This window comes from Rousettus aegyptiacus, unplaced genomic scaffold (genome assembly GCF_014176215.1).
Source record: "Rousettus aegyptiacus isolate mRouAeg1 unplaced genomic scaffold, mRouAeg1.p scaffold_m13_p_7, whole genome shotgun sequence".
Classification (NCBI taxonomy): Eukaryota; Metazoa; Chordata; class Mammalia; order Chiroptera; family Pteropodidae; genus Rousettus; species Rousettus aegyptiacus.
Window position 1 is genome coordinate 106,553,211 of NW_023416310.1, and position 18,532 is coordinate 106,571,742.

The window sequence follows — 18,532 nt, forward strand, 5'->3', positions numbered from 1 at the left end:
CTCATTGCCAATTTCATCTCTTCCCCCATAAAACTAAAATGCTTAAGGCAAGGCCTTTATTAAAGAACATTTGGAATTTCTTTTTCCTTTTGCATTATGGTAACAAGTACATAAAATTTACCATTTTAATCACTTTTAAATGTATAGATCAGTGGCATTCAGTACTTTCACCTTGTGTAACCATCACCACCATCCACCTCCAGAACTTTTTCATCTTGTAAACTGAATGGAATTTCTTACTTTTAATTGTACAACTTAATTGAACCTTATGTATGATTATTGAAAAAAAGATTCTTCCCAAATTAACCAAAAAGTCCCCTCATATACAGGGGACTGGGGCTTGACCCTCAGAAAAGAAGTATAGGTCACAAGTAACCTTTGGGAGCCCATCTTTGGCCCTGTCTTGAGCTCAAACACAAGTCTGTCTTGTGGCCCAGGGCAGCTCAGAGAAGTCAGGTTTGCTCAGGGCTTTTACAGCCTCAGAGTGAAGGATGAGAAGGCAGCAGCCAGGCCCAGCCCACATTTCACCTACTCCCTGGATGTCCATGGTCAGGAGGCAGTACAGTTGTTGGTCAGACCAGGCCTTCAACTGGGACATTTTTTGGGCCAAGAATGTCTACAACACCAGGTTGGACAACACCAGGAAGTCTCTCCTTCCTGCTCTGAAAAGCCTTGTCCTTCCTACCTCTGGCTTCAGGCTAAGCAGTCTTCTGTCTATGATCTCATGCTTGGCCTTCAAGATGTCATTGGAGGCCAGGAGGGCAGGGGATAGGAGGAAGTTGCTGAGACAAGATTTGAACCCAGGGCACGGTGTTTCTCAATGCAGGCAGCACTGGCATTTTCAATAAGATGATTCATCACTGGGCAAGTCTGTCCATGTGTTTCATATGTTTGATCCTCCCTGGCCTGCCCACTGAATGCCAGGAGTGACTCCCAGTCATTAGGATCCTAGGGATCAGGAGGAGGGAAACCTGGGTCAGCCCACTCCTCTGAGGCCTCAGATTCATCTGCAAAAGGCAGTAGGAATTCTTGTGATTAGTTTAGCTGCTATGGTACACAGTGGGGCTCAATACATGTGCTTTCCTTTCTTCTATAAACAGGTAGTTTGAGGCAGAACTGCCCTTCTTGGCGGGGAGATATGAAACTCTCAGTCTTTGAGGCTCAGCTGCGAGGCAGGGCACTTACCTATGCTTCAGCTGGGATCTCGATCAAGTCACTCTTCTATAGTGTCTTGCCCCCACCCCAAACTCTGGGACCAGTCTGCAAGCTCTAAAATTTGAAGTTAGCAGTTGAAAAGTTTGCAGACCTGAGGATACACAGGATGAGGCCACAAGGGGGCAGCAACGGGTCATGAATGGCTTTGTCTTGCCAAAAGAAGCAGGAAAGGAGCCCCGTTGAGTATCTGGGGAACCTGGAACCCATAAAGATCTGCCCACTAATCACCCAGCATGATGGTACTTCCAAGCAGACTTTGTGCCCTGCCAAGATGACCAAACCCTCAGGGTCTCAGTTTCCCCACATGTAAAATGGATATAGTGAAACCAGCCACATATGCTCCCTTTGCCCCTTATTTTCCAGGCTGGTGGGGAGATCCATGAGGTACCTGGGTGGTGGGAGGAGCAAACTACAAACAGAGGAGTGCAGTAGATTTGTGAGGTTATACTGGAATGCTAAAGGACACTTGGATAGTGATCGCCATCATCACAGCCCCACTGTCTCTCTTCCTTTTCACACTGCTGGCTTCCCTGGTGACTCAGAGCAGTGGGCTTGCCACTTATCACCAGCAACTTAGGGAAAGAGGTGAGGACTTGAGACATTCTTCCTCCTTAGCCAGTGTGTGGCTGGGATGCTTCTGCTTGGTGAGGAGGCCATGTGGTAGTTAGTGTCTAGAGGGATGGCCCAAAACTGTGGCCCTCCTTAGATCTCAGTCCTTGGAGGGAGAAAGCCTGAGACAGTGTCACTGAAGGCCCCTTCTTGCCTATACCACCTGGATGTGCTTGGTTTTGTCACCCGTGAAATGGGCATATTCCTTGGGTCTCCCTCAGGGTTATTAAAAGGACCAGCTGAGATGAGCAATGTAGAAACATTTTGTAAGACTGTGGCCCTTTCTTGGTCTTGGAGGGGGGAGGAGAGAGATAGATCTCTGAATCATGAAAGCTTCCCAGTGTCTGGGAAGTGTCTGTATTCCACACAGCTGACCCTCACTGACCACAGACAGAATACAAGCATCATTGTCCCTTTTTACAGATGAGGTGGCAGGTTGAATTTTCTAAGGTGGATGCAGCAAGGTCTGCTACCCCACATTTTCTCCTTAAAATATGATGTTGACACTTTTCCCTTGGATTGAGGGTCAACTGCTGATTGTAGCAGAAAGTGACACCATATGACTTCTGAGGCTTGGCCATAAAGGCTTCAACCCGGTCCACCTGAGCCATTAAGCCTTAGCATTCAGTAGCCGTGCTGTGAGGAGCCCAGACCACATGGAGAGGCCCTGGGTGGGTGTTCTGGCTATCTGATGTCCCAGGTGACAGCCAGCATCAATTGCCAGGTGTGAGGGAGCTTGAGTGACAACCACCCAGCTGAGCTCATTAACTCCAGGACTGCAAGAAAAAATATAAATGGTCGTCGTTTTAAGGCAACAAGTTTTGGGGTGCTTTGCTATGCAGCAGCCACTGGTCATTGGATCAGAGGAGCTCACGGGGGCTCAGTGACATGATTGATGGGCCAGAGGGCTCAGCTGGTATGTGGCATGGCCGGGCCTTGGGTCTCTGTCTTCCTAACTCCGAACCCTATCTTTGCCTGACCCTGAACTATTTTCTCTGGTTTCTGGGGTGGCGTTGACCCAGGAAGAGTCCCTTTGTCCCTCCCCACTTTTCAGTGGGCAGGCTGAAACCTCACCCGGTGGTGCCCCAGGGGCATTCTGCAAGGACAGGCACCCAGACACAAATTCGTGGTTTATTACACGCAGCAACATCCATCTACACAGAGAAGGGAGGTGAGTAGCTGGGCCAGAGCTGGCAGCTGGGGACCCTTGTCAGCGGTGGAGAATCCTCTCCTCGGTGCTCAGGTGGCAGGCCCCTCACTCAGGCCAGCTGGGAACAAGCCTTGAGGTTCTCTTCGCCTGCAGAGTTAACCTGGAGGACTTTTGGCAAGCTGACCAGAGTTCTCCTGGGAGGAAGACTTGGGGCCAGTGAGACCCAAACTCTGAGCTAGAGGCCTGTCTCCTCAAGTTGGTAAAGTTCCATCATATCTCTGCTCTGGGTGGCGTGGAGATATGCACAGGAAGCAGCAGCCACTCCAGCCTCAGCCCTACTGTCCGCCACACTCGGGGACCACAGAGATCCCTGCAGTTGGGTCCACATCGTAGTGATCACAGTGCTTGGCCTCTACCCCTGGCCAGAGGATGTGTGTTCTTATACATGTTGGCCCCCAAGGGCTAGTGAACTTAGTGACAACTAGACCTGCTCAGGGTGCTTTCCATAGCTGGAGGGGCTGGGTGGGAGTCCTGTCCTGCCCCTGTGAACTCAGGATCTGGGAGGGCCTGAGGGGGTGGGCAGCTGGCTCTGGCTGAGTCCAGAGGCAGAGGAGGACAGGAGAAGCTGCAATGGCCATCTGAGCCTCCGGTGGGCCGCTGGGAGCTCTGGTTCTTCAGGCGGCAGGTTCTTCTAGGGCAGCTGGGCAGCCAGTCCTCTTGGCTGATCAGGTGACTGAAGACCCAACCCGGTGTCTTTGCAGCCTTTGCTGAGGCAGGTATGCACCTTCATTTTTGTTGTCTTTGTGGGAGAGCCAAGTCCTGTGTGTGCCCCTCAAGTACACAATTCCTGGATCGGCCTGTCCATGTTCCTGCCAGCTTCACACGCTGATGGGCTAGGCACATGCTCAAAGGTTAAAAGGCCACAGGCAGTGCATCCCATAAAAAAAGATCAATATATTACTGTTTTGTTTTTACAAAAATTAAAAATGTCCACATGGATCTGTACAGGTCGTGAGCTGTGTACTGGGGATCACTGGAGCAGGAGGGAAAGACTGAAGGTGAGGAGGGGCCCTGAGGCCCCGGGGTCTCCTCCCCATCCTGCCCACTTCCTCAGGAACATCCACACCCCTGCCCCATTCCCAGGCTCCTGGCTTCCACTCCCTCTCAGAGGGTCAGTTTGAACAAAGTCTCAGGGGGCCCTGATGGCTTTGTTCTGGCTGGGCCAGGCGTTGAATGAGTCCTGTGCCATCAACAGGGTGGGTTGCACGCATCGCCCAGGGCCCACGGCCCCATGCCTCAGGCCACATAATGGGGGAATCAAAACCAGGGTTGTGACAGGGAAACCAGGCCAATCAGTCACTGGGTGGGAAACTGCAGACGCCATCCTGCTGAGCCAACCCCTCACCCCCCGCTCCCCGCCATCGTGTCTCCCCACTCCTCCCTGCCTATGCTCGATACTTCCTGCAAGGTACCTTATGCCAGCAGCCAGGCACAGGCAGCCCGTCGGGGCCCTGAAAAGGAAAAGGTTTTCAGTGATGGGAGCAGGGTCTGGTCGGCTCTCTACCCCTGCACACCTTGCTTCACCTGTAGGGAGCTGCAGCCCAGGGAGCGGCCACAGGAGGCTGCTGGACCCCACTGAAGCAGGACTCGAGTGCCTGCTCTGTCCCCTGTGCAGCCTGGTCACAGGACATGACCACTCCTTAGTGCACTGGTCCTGGGGATGCCTCCACAGGGCTTTGTCAGGACATCTGTGCAGTGGGCAGAACCAGGAGGACACTGGACTACTGGGCTCACGTAGGATATCCGCTGGTCAGGTGGGCCAGCCCGGTTCTGAGGGAGTGGCATGGCTTTCTGCCTGGTGGCCATGACAGCGGCTCTGTACCCTCATCCTGGGGGCCTGAAAGCTTTCAGGAATTGGACAAGAGTGTGTGGACAGTTCAGGAAGTGGGATCCCCTTGTGGCTCATCCTGGTCCCTGCATCTGGATCTGAGGGCAGATGGGTGGGAGGAGGCCGGCAGGGTGGAACCTGGGCCAGGGTTGTCTGGAAGCATCAGCTGTGCCCACTCAGCACGTGGAAACAAGGGCACGGGGTATGGGTTTCCTCAGGCAGCCTGGAGGGTGGGGTCCTGGGGAGGGACAGAGGCTGCCCGGCAGCCTGGGGACCCTGGGGGACCCTGGGGCAAAAACATTTCACTCTGTTCCAAGGCCCATGCATGAGCCTCAGACCCGTGGAGGCAGCCCTGGAACACAGCGTGCATCTAGCAGGGGCACAGGCTGGGGCCCCCAGGGTGTGGGGAGGAGGCAGGCAGGAGTGAGAAGGGCAGGGCAGACGCCAGCACAGCACAGCACACAGCAGGCCAGACCGCCTACCGCAGGGCAGGGCCCGCTGCCCCTTGCCAGGCCGCTGGAGCCCGGTGCCCCTTGCTTGCTTCTGCATTTAGGGTTTTCCTGTTTCAAAGACAAAAGCTTCATGACTTGGAGGGAAGTCTTGGCCCAGGGGCTGGATCTACAGGGCCATGTTGTCCCTGGCTGTCCCTGGCACTTTTTGCATATGCTCACCACTCAGCTCTTCATGTCTTTTTCTCATTGCCCCCTCATAACCAGCTGGAGGTAGGGATTAACACCCCCATTGGACGGATGAGGGCTAAGTGGCTCACTTGAGGATCTGGGGGTCCCTGGCCCTGACTACCCTTTGGAAGGTGGCCACATACATGGCTGACAGTCCATCTCCCCATGCACATGATAGGAGTGGCCAGCTGTGACTCTCCGGTCACACTGAATGTGGAAACTCATCTGTTTTGTTTCCCTGTCTTTTTTGGGCTCCACTTGTTTGATATGTAACCTCCCCTGCTTTCTAGAAAAGTGGAACTGACTTTTGGTTATTTCAGGTACTGTGTCAGGTGGGCCCTCATGGGCTGTGGTGAGAGAGCAGGAAAGAAGACGGCTGCAGGGAGCAGGGAACTGAAGGGTCTGGGACATGTGGGAGAGAGGCAGGGGGACAGCGTGGGGCCACCAGAGAGGCAAGGGCGGTCCGCCCCTCCTCCGTGGCCAAGGAAGCTGAGTAAAGAGAGGCGGTGATCCCAGCAAACAGACTGTCCAGGCTGGGCCTTCCTCTGTATAAAGGCGGTGGGTACCCCAAGCTGCACCCATGGGGGCACAGAGCAAGAGGAGCCTCTATGACAGGAGTGACAACGTTGGTGGCCCTGGCAGTGTGAGCACTCCAGGGCAGGGCCAGCGTGGCCTCTGGGACTTGTAGGTAAACTCTGAGAACAAGGGAGATGTTGGCAGGAGGTGGCAAAGACCTGGGTTGGGAGACTCCTCCCGCTCTGACACGTACCACAGGACATGGCTGGTCCAGGCCTGGCGGTCCCGGCTCACCCTTCTGGCCCTTCACTCCTTTCCGGCCAGGGATGCCACGTTCCCCCTGAACAAGAAGGGAGATGAAGGTATGGCCATGGGTGCCATGTCCAGGACACCTCCAACACCTTTGAGAGATGTGCTTGGGGCCTGCAGCCACCCTGCCTTACTACCCGCTTCTCCGCCTCCACCTGCCCACCCTGCCTCTCGCCTCCCATGTCCTTTTTGCCTCCCCCTTCCTCTCTTCTTTCCTCCTGCCCCGTCTCCTCCCCAACTGCCCTACCTTTTCTCCACGTTCGCTCCGGTCGCCTTTCTCTCCTCGAGGTCCGGGGAAACCCTGACAAAAGGATTAACAGTTAAACCTGAAAATGAAGTTTGGGTTTGCTCCTGTTATCTGTCCATCTCTGTCCTCTCTGTCTCTGCTCTCTCCCTCTGGCTCAGCCCCAACTCCTAGGTGACACATATGCTGGGTACAAGGCTGATTTAGGGAAAAGCTTGCATTCGGGACACCAGCACCACTTCCCCCAAAGCAGAACACTGTCCGAGTCTGTGAATGGAAGCCCCAGGCAGGACCACTAGCAAGGGGCCTTCTGTCACACTTGGATGCAGCCGGCACTGGCCCAGGCTTGGCTGGGGACAGAGACCTAGGAAACCCATCTTCAGCAGACCAAGAAATCGATGACCTTGGCTCAAACTCTTGTATATCCATTCACCCATCTATCCATTTGTCCAACTGTCCATTCATCCAACAAGCACTCTAAGCTTCCACTAGGAACTGGGCTGTGGGCTGGATGCTGAAGACAGAGAAATAGTTGTGTTCCCTCTTGTATTTATTATGTTGTTTATTTTCTATGTCTTCTGATGTTTTGGCATCTTAAAAATCTTGCTGGCTGGGGAGAGACCATCCCTTTCAGAACTAGCCAGTTCTTAGAGATGGCCAAGGACTGGGCTGGGAGGAGGCCTTTCAGATGCAAACCAGCCAACCCCCCAGCCACCTGCTTTATCTCTCACATGTCAAGGACTGTTCCTCTGGGGAAATAGTCCTAGGCCAGGCAGCAGGCAACTTGAGACCACCCCTATAGCTGAGGCCTGCTGGAATGACTCAAAATGGCCAGTCCAAAACTGTTTGCCCTGCTCTGTCTGCTGTTCTCACAGAAACTCCAATGAAAGCTCAGCCTAGGCCTTCTCCGCTCCTTTCTTCCTCCTGACTAACCTGGTGCTTCCCCATGTGGCTCTGCATGTCGTGGCATGCCTTTCTCTTCAGAAATATAAGTAATAAATGATACTTTCAAAGGTATTGGCCTCTCTGTGGCATCACACAGTCACCTCCATAAATTGAAACCCCGATGGGTACAAATTCGACATTCCCCTCACAGTCTAACACGGCAGGCAAGGGGGTACAATGTGACGATCAATGCTCAGTGATAGAGGAGTGAACTAGACACCATGGGGTCCCAAGGAGGAAGTGTGAGGTTAGAGAGGGCTTCTGAGCAGACTCCCCATTCCAGCTGGGCCTGGTAGAGTGGGGGCTAGGACTCTTCCAGGTAGAACTGGTGGGTGTGGCTTTGAGATGACACTCTGAGCTCCAGGCCTTCCAAAAGGCAGTTGTGGTCACATTGCTGGTGGCATGGAGTCTTCAGCTCACCCCAACTACCTCCCTGGGTTCAGATGTCACCTTCTCCTGACCCTTCTCATTGGTGTAATATGGCTCTCTCAGTCAGAAGCTCAGGTTAGAGCCTTTTTCTTCCTTGTCTGCGGTTGCTCTTCAAGGTGACATTTTGTCCAGCCTTGTATCTGGTCACCATTTTCCTAGTAATAGCTACTTAATTTTCCTAGGGACCCCCTGCCCTTCTCCCAATGCACAGACTTCACCCCTGTTCCAAGATGAAGCATGTGGCCTGGCCAGATGGGGCATTGCTTTTCCGTGGCCAAATGATATTTCAGCATTGACCCAACTGGGGCCAATGAGAGTTGATGAGACATTTTCTAAAAGTAAAGAGTGAGGCAACTAGTCTGTTTCCAGGATTTGGGCCTGCAGAGATGCAGGTCTGGAGCCGTTGGCTCCATCTCATCACTACGTGGAACTTGGAATGATGCTGACACAGAAGACTCAGACACAAGAGACGGTCAGAGGTTGGGTTGTGTTGGCACACATTAGCTCTGATCCATGAGCTGTGTCTTTGGATTTTTCAGTTATGAGGCAGTTTAAACCAGTTTAAATTGTGTTTTCTGTCTCTTGCAACTAACTGACACTGATCCAATCAACACTGGGCCAATACTTCCCCTTCTCTCCTTCCCATGATACTGCCCTAGCTGCAGCCTCATCGTCTCTTAACAGGATATTGCAATAGCCTCCTCACAAATCCTCGCACCCTCCGTTCCACCCAGCATCCACCCAGCATCCATCCATCATCTATTTATTTATCATTCATCTATCCATCATCCATCATGCATGCATCCATTCATTAATCAGCCATCCATTAACTGTCTGTCCATCCATCTATCCATCTATCCGTCCATCCGTCCGTCCGTCCGTCCATCTGTCCACCCACCTTCCCACTCACCCATAAAGCACCTACTTTGGGCTGTGCATTGGGCTTGGCACTAGGGATGCAAGGGGAACAAGGCAGTTGTTGTCCCAGCCCTGGGGAAGGGGGTCACGCTCAAGCCAACCAGATCAGGTTGCTGTACATTCAGCATGGCGGCAGAAGCCGCACACAGGAGGGACCTGATCACAGTGAATGGTGAGATACTTACATCTAGTCCTGGCTCCCCGGGTCTGCCCTGAGGAGAGACAAAGAAAAGATGTGCGGGGACCAGAAAGGGGGTGCTGGGAGCACAGCTGCTGTGAAGTTCCACCCTGTGAATTGTCCACGAGCCTGAACTCTGAGAGCAGCGACTTGCAGGGGTTGAGACCCTAGGGCTGAGTGACACCATGGATGTGCAGCCATGGTTGGTTGGGGTGGGAATTAAAGGACGGTGGTTACCTTTTCTCCTTTGGTTCCTGGCAGCCCAATAAGGCCCAGTGGGCCAGCTGGCCCCTGCATGGAAAAGGAATGGGTTAAGAGGCATGACGGTTATAGGAATTAGCATCTTTAAGGACAAAAAAAGGCTCATGACACTCACAGGCAGGCCGCTGGGGCCTCTCTCCCCTGACTCTCCCTTCTCTCCCTTTGCTCCATCCAAGCCCTGGAAGTAAAGTGGGATGGGGGGACATCAGTCAGGGGGTAGGGGTCAGACAGATGGAAGGAAAGGAAATCTCGGGACAGGCTCCAGGCTCTGACAAGCCTGGCCCCAACTTCCTTCCTGTGCAAATAATCAGAATGAGCTATGGGTGTGAGCATTTTACCTTTTCTCGCACACAGGCTCCCTCAGTAATCATGGAAGGTGGTTGTGGTCACACCCATTTCACAGATGAGCAAAGAGAGGCACAGAGAGGGGCAGGGCTGGGCCCAGCCGCACAGTCAGCAAGGGCCGACTGTCAACTGGGTTTCTGAGCCCCAGTCTTGGACTCCGTCCCTGATAGCATCTGCCTCTTCTGTATATGATCTAGGGAGGCCTTGGGACAAAGCAGAATCCAAGCAACATGTCTGGTTGGTCACATGCTGAGCCCCCTCGGCTTTGGGAGTCCATGGCTCTGAACCCTGAGTTGGCCTCTGAGCTGTGGGCAAGCAATGAGGCCAGCTGGCTTCCCCATCTGTGTGGCCCCCAGGGGCAGGGCATACGGGCAGGCTGCATTCAAGGTTTTAATTTAAGAGCAGAGGACATGACATTATGTAATAAGCACCAAACCCAAGACTTCATGCCCAGATTATAGGCCGTTGAGAGACAGGTATACATGTGGGAGGCATGGTAAAGAGAGAAGGAAAGGGAGGCACAGAGAAAGGGAAGGGTCACAGCAGGGAGGGAAAGCAGTGAACTGGGGCCCTGGGCAGAGGGAGAAGGAGAAAGAACAGAGAGCCAAGTGTGGGCATGGGAGCACCAACTCTGGGGCACTCAGAATGCTTGGGCCCTGGAAGGATGCAGGGCTGGTCTGAGGCCAAGCTCAGGGCCCTCACTTTGCCCATTACCAAGGCTTTCTGGAAGCCTTTCTCGGTAGGGGGGTTTCCACCCGTGCCCCAGAACTCACCTTGGGACCCTGGATTCCCTGAAGGCCCTGGGAGAAGAAGAGAGAGCAAGTCAGGCCAGGCCCTCTTCTAGTGACCGTGATGGCTTCCAGGCCACTCACTGGCCCCTGTGGCCCTGACCCCCAGGGTCTTCCAAGCCCAGATCCCGGCTCTGCCCTCCTTGCCTGACATGTCCCTTCCCTCTGGGAATCCTGTCCTCCCCTCATCACAGCTCCTGGGCCTGGACCCACCACCCTTTTCATATCCCAGTGGCTTCAAGCCAAACTTTCTTACCATGGGGCCTGGGGGGCCAGGGGGGCCGGGGGGTCCTGGCTCCACTATGATCTGGGCCTAGGAAGGGGTCAGAGGTGATGAGTCATGCATTGCACTGGCATCCCTCACCCACCCACACTTGAGCTCATGGGACTTTAAAGTACTTCCTGGGTGATGGGCCCTGAGCCACTGCCTCCTGTCTGCAGGAGGGCACCGCCTGGTGTGGGGCCCAGCGGCTGGCCTTTGGGTTCTTAGGAGAACCAGGTGGAGGACATAGCCTTAGGCTCCCCCTCCCCCTGCCCCACTGCTCTGGGTTTGATCAGGCCAGGTGGCCCTGCTGTCCTGAGGCTCAGAGCTCCAGCCAGCCTGGGCAGGGTGTTGGGGGGAGACCCTGGTCCTCGGTGGCTCCCCTGCTTACCAGGCTGTCCTGTAGATTGTCAGATGCCGGCTCTCCCTTCTCCCCCTTGGGGCCTTGGGCACCCTGCAGACAGAGGGATCTTGAGCTTTTTCCGTCCATTACTAAAACCACCACCCCCAGGGATCAGCACTTTCCTTTCCCTGCCGCATAGGATCCTGGCAGCAGTGACTTGCCAGGTTGGCCTTTGCAGCCTAAAATAGTTTTCCCCAAATCAGCAGGTATGTAGAGAGCACAGGGACGGCGGCGCGTGTTTTAGTTTTCCTGTGGGACGGGAAGTGGGGACGACCAGAGACTCTAGAAGCGAAGACACGGGTTCACGCCCAGCACTACGTCTCTAGCTCGGTGAGTCTCACGGATGGACTGTGGATGTGAAGTGGTGGCACCCGGTGGCAGCTCTTCCAAGCCAGCCGCAAGAGCAGCACCCCAAATGACAACGATGGTGACAGTGCGTATTTATTACGTGCTAGCTACTATTCTCAGCCCTATTTGTGTTCCCATATGGGGGTAGGAAATGATCACCCCCATTTTAGAGGCGAGGAAACCAAGGCCCAGGGGGCTCAGGTTGCTTGTGCAGGGTCCGATCAGTAAGAGATGGAGCAGGATGCAGACTTGGGCAGCCAGAGTGGCAGTCTAACCACCCGCCAAGTTGATTCTACCGGGCAGGGCCTCCTTCCTCCACCCTTACTCAGGCCTCGGGAAGGAGACAGTGGGTCCTTCTGCAGGTGAGGAAATGGGGGTTCAGAGGGTTAGAGCAGTGAGTGTTGGGAGCCAGAGCTCCCCTCTAAAGACCCCGTGGCCCCTGGTTGGACTGAGACTGCAGACCCCAGCTGCCAGCAGGCAAACATTCACCTCGGGAGCCCACGTGGGGAGAGCAGGGTGGGCCCATGCCTACCCAGCCACTCACCGGGAGGCCAGGCAGGCCCATCTCGCCTGCTTCTCCTTTGGGTCCAGTTGACCCAACCTCCCCTGGGTCTCCTTTTGATCCTTTGGGACCCTGAAAGCCACAATAACAAAGGATCAGTGGGGCTCAGCAGGCATTCTCCATTCCCCCACTCGAACATGTCCCAGAGCTTTGGCCAAGCCAGGCCAGAGCACCACTTCCTCTCTGTGGGTCCCTGCCTCCAGCCCAGATGGCAAATGCACTGAGAGGCATGGAAAGAGACACACAGGGGTGCAGGGTGGGCTGGGGCAGAGGGAGTAAAGCCAGTGGGACCAGGTGGCCAGTGACGCTCTTGGACACCGTGGTGTCCGTGTAGGATCACACATGTATTTACAGTAATACTAATGATGACAACACTGCTGTTAGCTAACATTTGAAGGCCCTTCGCTGCATGGCATTGGGCACTACTCTGTTTTCTATATGCGGAGTTATTTAACCCTCCCAGCCGCCCTATTACCACCCTCACCTGCCGATGAGCAGAGGCTGCCAGAAAGTGAGTGGTTTGCCTGAGGCCACAGGGCAAAACCAGGATTTGCACACAGATGGCACCCTCTGTTCTGTGGTCTCTCCAACGCACGCGCGCGCGCGCGCGCGCACACACACACACACACACACACACACACACACACACAAACCCCACGACACCTGGCACACCAAGGAAATGAATGGCTCAGAGACCTTCTCTCCATCAATTCCAGGAGCACCGGGCAATCCGAGTTCACCCTGGACGGGAACAGACAGCAAGAGGGGTTATGATGTTCTGTGGCCCCTGAGAGGGATCTGTGGCTGGCCTGCCTCCCCTGACCAGCACATTGTTTCTGGTTGAGTCCCTGCAGTTAGACCTCCAGGAAGAGGCCCCCTGGGTGTCCAGTGTGGTGGCAGGCGCTGGCCACTCCCTCTCTTCCACGTCCTCAGGCCCTACGGGCAGATGCAGCCCAGAGCTATAATCTATAGGCTGGTAGGTTGTAAGTTTAGAAACTGAGGATGAGGTTAAAAGACTTGCGCCAGGACACGCAGCCCAAGGATGATGGTGGGATCAGACCCTGACCGATTTCAGTCTTGGGCTCTTTCTCTTGAGCCACGTGGGCAGGGTATAACAATGCGTACAGGCCGTAGGAACGGCCACATCATCTACAGGTCTTCAAGATGTCACGAGGGGCTGATTTGTGAATTCCCACGTGTGAATGGAGCTCCCCAGGGTGTAGTATAGCAGGGGCCTGAGAGAAGGCACCTGCTTGGTTAGGAAGTAGCAGGCCCCTTTCTCTGAGCTCCCAGCAACCAGGCCAGGATGCCAGGAGAAAAGCAGCGGGGGCACGGCAGAGGGGAGAGGGAATGTGGGCCCTGGGGACAAGGGGCTCGGGGGGCCGCACAGCTACATGTGCACTGACCTTGACTCCAGGGATCCCTGGTGGCCCCGGTGGCCCGGGAGGACCCTGTGTGTGAAAGCCAAACCAGTAAGTGTTTAGACAGGACCTCCCCTTCACTGCTGGTCCACCCTCTCCACCTCTCCATGTCTAGCTGGGCTGCAGCAAGGTCAAGGGTGCTTCCCACCCAGCCAGGTCAGGCCCCATGCCTTGAGGGAGTCCAGAGAGGTGGCACCAGGCGTCAGTCTCCACTGCTACAGAGGGCCCAGAATCTCTCTGCCCTCAGAGCTAGTTTTCCTCAAATCTAGATTTCTTCACAACGCTGCCCTGCTCAAGATCCTGCAATGACTCCCAGCTGCCTCTTGAAGTTAGCTTTCAAGGTAGGGGATGGCGTCTTCAGTCTCTAGGTCTGACTCCACTCCCAAGCCTGACCTAGGCTTCCCAAAGACTGCCTGCCCACCATGGCTCGTCATCACGCCCCAAACTCGTGTCCTCTCCCAAAGGCCGCAGCCGCTGCCCAGGCCTTCAGCCCAACTAGCTCCAGTCCTCGCCCCTCCACCTTCTCCCACCAACCTGCCCCCTTCTTGTTGGTGCCCCCATTGAGATGTTCCTTGTCCTACGATCTTCTTCTACCCAGCCCCCTCCTCTAGGTCCACGTCTGGCACCTACCTTTCTGGTGGCCTCCCTGCTTCCGGCTCTCCCCACACCCACTTTTACACACCTTCCACACCATTCCCCAGCCAGCCTTCCCCAATGTGTGTTTTTCTAGCATCACCCTTCTGCTCAAGAACCAATGGAGTCATTAACCCAATCTGGCTCCCCACATTTACTTCCTGCCTCCTGTACTCATATAGCTTCTCCTGTGTGGCTACTAGCTGGCCTGGCACATACCATGCACATGCGTGCCTGAGGCCATGTCACGCCACACCACACCATGCAGGCTGGGGGTGGGCTACCCTTACCATCAGCTTGCACTTCCCTGAGATCCGTGGGAAATAGCTGGGATTGATGCTCAGGTGGGGTCAGGCCCAGTCTGGTCTCTGATGACCGCCCCTCCCCCAACTCCAGCTCTCTTCCCTGGCACCCAACCTCTCTCTCCACGGGGGAGGGCTCCCAAGTTTGCCAGGTACTGGGTGAGGCTCAGCGGTCACACACCTTTCCAGGCTCTGGGGCTAGCTTTGCAGCTCTCCTTGTCCCTTGCCCCCTGGTGGTCACTAGAAGACCTACTCCTCCAGCCTGAGTTCCCTAGGAAGGCCCTGCTGGGACCAGACACCAGGAAATGCTCTGCCTCCTGCCCTGAGAGGAGAGTTTCCATCTGCTTTGGCCTCAGGGGCACTCGGGCCACATGAGCCACTTTCACAGCACCTCACTCAGCATTGTGTTTGGTCCCAACACAGCACCTGGCAGAGTTGGGGTCTTTGTGCTAAGCGGTCCCTGGTCCCATGTGTAAGCAAGTGTGGGATTAATGTACAAAGTAAGTGGTTACTCCCTCAGGAAATGAACAGAGAGGGCATCCGGTTCTCCGAGAGCGCTACCTTGAGTGCGTCCAAGATCCTGCCGTCGTAGTCGATCACCACCGTGTCTCCCTGCTCACCCTTGAGGCCCGGGAGACCCTGAGGCGGGGAGAAGAGCAAGGTTTCAGGATGAGCTCTGTTGGCAGGTGCGGCACTAGCTGGCTCTGTATCTCACCCCGAGAAGCCAAGAAACCAGGCCACATGCAGACCTGGGGAACTAATCCCAGCATGTCTGGTCCTCACATGCGGTCCCCTGGCAGTCGCTTGGCAGCGGCACCCAGGCTCACTGACAAAATACGGCAGGGGCCAGGCAGGGGGCACGTGGAGAGAATGGGGGCCTGGGGCCAACTAAGGACCAAGCCCCGCCTGGTTTGGTGGTGGCAGTGACTGGCTTTCATGTGAGAACTGAGGCCCGCTGTGGCCCGTCCCTGAATTCTCGAGGGGAAGTGGAAAGCCTAATTTCGATGTGACATTCTTCAGATTTTTAAATGTTGGTAAACAAACGCAAAGACATGCAAACCTCCAAGACGCTGCGTAGGCCTGTGCCTCGGTTTCCCAAGCTCTGGTAGAGGCTGCACGCAGCTGCGCTAAGGTGCCCACTCATTCCTGGCAGGAGCACACACCCACCCAAGCATGAGGCTGCATGTATGTATGTGTGTCTGCGTGTGCACGTGTCCACTCACGCACATGTCTACACAGGCATGCGTGCGCTGTCGCTGGCCCCACCCCTACCTCACCTCCCTGTCTGGGCACCTCTCTGCCAGGAGAGCACTAAGGGGCCATGAGCACTTTGGTTCAGGCCTGCAGCCAGCCCCCTGCCCAGGGCGGACAGACCCGGGGCCGGGGCCTCCTTGCCGGCTGCCTTCCTGGTCCTGGCCTGCACGGAATTGCACGCTTTATATGGAATTCCCACAGTCGGTGCTTAATCTATCCCTTGGCCACCCAGGCTGAGGGCTTAGGCGTGGTTTTTGGAAGAGGAAACCAATCTCCAGGAGCATGAGGGGATGTGACTGCTCAAGGTCACAGAGCTGAGAACTGGATCTGGGATTGTGGGCCTGTGGTGTGTTGGTAGGGGCTGGTCATAGGAGATCTGGGACCTTGGGACCAGCCAGAGTGGCTGTGCTCCTGGTGACAGGGATGAACCCCTATGTGAGGCTGAGAGAAAGTCCAGGACCCCCAAGAGGGTACTGTGATGCTGTGTGTGATGAATAAGGGTCTGTGTTTGACTATGCCCAGGGAAGTCTGGGAAGGAGCAGACACTTACCTGGGGAGAGGGAGTAGGGAGAGGTTGGACTCTTCTTTTCACACACCCACATTTGAACGTTTTAGCAAAAATATGTATTATGAGATTAAAAATAAAAGAAAACACTAATGAATTATTATAAAATGAGACTCCCAGTTTCTGGAGCTCCACTGCTCCTCTGGGGTTCCCGGATCCCACTGGGGCAGCCTGAAGAGAAAGAGCTTACCCGCAGCCCTGCTGCTCCGTCAGCCCCTCGCTGGCCGGGTTCCCCCTGGGGAGACAGGGTGGTTGCAGCCAGGTGTGCATGGCTGGGCCAAAGGTTCCCATGGCCCCTCCAACCCCTTCTCCCGCAAAGGCTCAGGGCCTCATGTATGCAACTGGCACCCCAGTAATGAGGCTCTGACCTCATATTGAGTAGAGATGGGCCACCAAGGCCTAGGAGCCCAAGGCTACATGGTGACTTAGGCTCGTCGCTCACCCAGACTCACTATCACCTGCCCCTAAACCAGCCTCTGATTGCCAGTCAAACGAGACCCAAGGGTCCAGGCCCTCCAGGGACTCCCCACTTAAAAGGGCAAATTGGAGGTGAAACCATATCTCCTATTCACGACAGGGGCTGCTCTAATCGGGGCCTGTGGAGCAGAGCTGTCAAGTCACCTTTGGCCCTGGGCCCCCATCCTCTCCCTGAGGCCCCACCCTGCAGCAGAGCCTCCACTGTGAGAGTGAGCCCCTGGGGCTGCCTGGGGTTGCTGGCTTTGAGATGAGCCCTGGGGGAGCGTGGTTGAGCCCACCTGTGGAGCATGGGGTCCATGGTTCTCCCCAGCCCAGGGGACTCAGATCCATAAGCACCTTCTGGGCTGGGGCTTGCTGCACAGTTGGGGCAGCTCAGGGAATGGAGAGACATTTTGGAGACAGGCTGGCCGGGATTTGGTGGCTGTCCCAAAGGGTGATACAAGCCAGGATGATACCCATTTCCGGGCTTGGGGACAAGGCAGGAAGTAGGGCCACCTAAGATGAGAACCAGAAGACTTGAGGGTGTGAGAGGAGACAGATGGCCTGGGTGAGATGCCAGGCCCGCTGATGAGTGGGCCCTAGGGCCTGCCCACTGCCTCTCTCCAGGCTGCCCTGGGCGTCGGCTTGGGCCTCCATGATGTGAAAGGGTCAGGTGGTGCTCACCTCAGACGGTAGGAGGTGGGGAGCTCCAGTGGGGCACAAATACCTACCTTGGGCCCTGGGGGTCCAGGAAAGCCTGGCTGGCTTGGCGTCCCATCATCCCCCTGAGGACAGAACAGTGGAGGCTGCAGCCCTCAGAACGGAATACACTGGCTGGGCCCTCAGGAGGTCAGTTGGCCACCCTGTTTGTACCCGCCAGCACTGGGCAGCTCCTCCCTCCACTCGTTGCCCTCTGTCCCCTGCTCCCAGCAGCCCAGGGCCAGCTCAGAACACGCCTCAGCAGGTGTGTGTAGAAGAAATGGCGGGCAGGTGAAGGAGAGGGAATTTGTTCTTTAGTCAACAAGTATCTTGTGAGCCCCCTCTGCGGGCCAGGCAGACGAGGTGCCTGCTCAGTGGGTTAGAGGAGGCCAAGGGCAAGGAAATATCCAGATAGACACACAGCACCATGCCCAGAAGTAAAAGTGCCAAAATGAGAACATAAGGGGACGGAGGGATGGAGAGGAACTTGGGGAGGGCCTGCCTCAGCAGATGGCTGGGGACAGTCTTGGGGAGGAGGGGACAGCTTTGCTGAGACCTGCAGGAGGCAGAGGAGGCCGGAAGAGGTGGGGTAAGATCACCTTGGGTCAGCGCCACTGGCTGTTTGGACAGAGCACGGCCCAGCCTCCCCATTCGAACGTGCCTGTCTAACACGCCCCCAATGACGCTGATCTGCTGACCTTTGGGCCACACTTTAAGAACCAGTGTTCTAGGCCCCCAAGTGGGCAAAAATTTGATGTGTTTGAGGAAGGGAAGGAATGAGTGAATGAGAGAATGAGACCCACCCACAGTGAGGACTCGGGTCTGCTGAGGAGCAGGGTGCCTTCCCTGTGGGTGGCCCCATCTCTGCCCCGTGTGCAGCCTCTGCCCTTTTCCCCAGCCACCTCCCACAGCTCCGCCAAGAAGCCCCTCCATGGCTCTCCTCACCTTCTTTCCAGGAACGCCAGGCTCGCCCTGAGGGGGAGACAGTGGGTACAGGAGAGATTAGAGCTATTTGAGCATTGGCTTCCCTGGAGAAGTAAGTGTTCCATGACCCCACCCAGCACAGCCCAGAGACCCCAGTCCTTCAGAGAGAAGCACATGGTGGTTGGGAGTAGAGCCCAACCTGGTCCCTCCCAAGCTGAAGGACCCTGA

General features: G+C 55.6%; 1 protein-coding gene across 6 annotated transcripts in view; it reads right to left on the reverse strand.

Annotated features, from left to right (window-relative positions):
* Nucleotides 1-2,935: 2,935 nt before the first annotated feature.
* Nucleotides 2,936-18,532, reverse strand: part of COL23A1 (collagen type XXIII alpha 1 chain) — a 286,819-nt gene continuing 271,222 nt past the window's right edge. For 3 of the 6 annotated variants that reach the window (XM_036224351.1, XM_036224349.1, XM_036224348.1), the window contains 17 exons: nucleotides 18,326-18,352; nucleotides 17,413-17,466; nucleotides 16,416-16,460; nucleotides 14,968-15,045; nucleotides 13,457-13,501; nucleotides 12,714-12,791; nucleotides 12,033-12,122; nucleotides 11,129-11,191; nucleotides 10,732-10,788; nucleotides 10,461-10,487; nucleotides 9,458-9,520; nucleotides 9,319-9,372; nucleotides 9,089-9,115; nucleotides 6,615-6,668; nucleotides 6,312-6,398; nucleotides 4,447-4,485; nucleotides 2,936-4,007 (listed from right to left, as the gene is read on the reverse strand). In XM_036224351.1, coding sequence (XP_036080244.1) covers nucleotides 4,005-4,007; nucleotides 4,447-4,485; nucleotides 6,312-6,398; nucleotides 6,615-6,668; nucleotides 9,089-9,115; nucleotides 9,319-9,372; nucleotides 9,458-9,520; nucleotides 10,461-10,487; nucleotides 10,732-10,788; nucleotides 11,129-11,191; nucleotides 12,033-12,122; nucleotides 12,714-12,791; nucleotides 13,457-13,501; nucleotides 14,968-15,045; nucleotides 16,416-16,460; nucleotides 17,413-17,466; nucleotides 18,326-18,352 — 891 coding nt within the window. In that variant the 3' untranslated portion in view covers nucleotides 2,936-4,004. The remainder of the gene's footprint in view (nucleotides 4,008-4,446; nucleotides 4,486-6,311; nucleotides 6,399-6,614; nucleotides 6,669-9,088; nucleotides 9,116-9,318; nucleotides 9,373-9,457; nucleotides 9,521-10,460; nucleotides 10,488-10,731; nucleotides 10,789-11,128; nucleotides 11,192-12,032; nucleotides 12,123-12,713; nucleotides 12,792-13,456; nucleotides 13,502-14,967; nucleotides 15,046-16,415; nucleotides 16,461-17,412; nucleotides 17,467-18,325; nucleotides 18,353-18,532) is intronic. The other 3 variants (XM_016158371.2, XM_036224350.1, XM_036224352.1) reach the window with 3 other exon arrangements.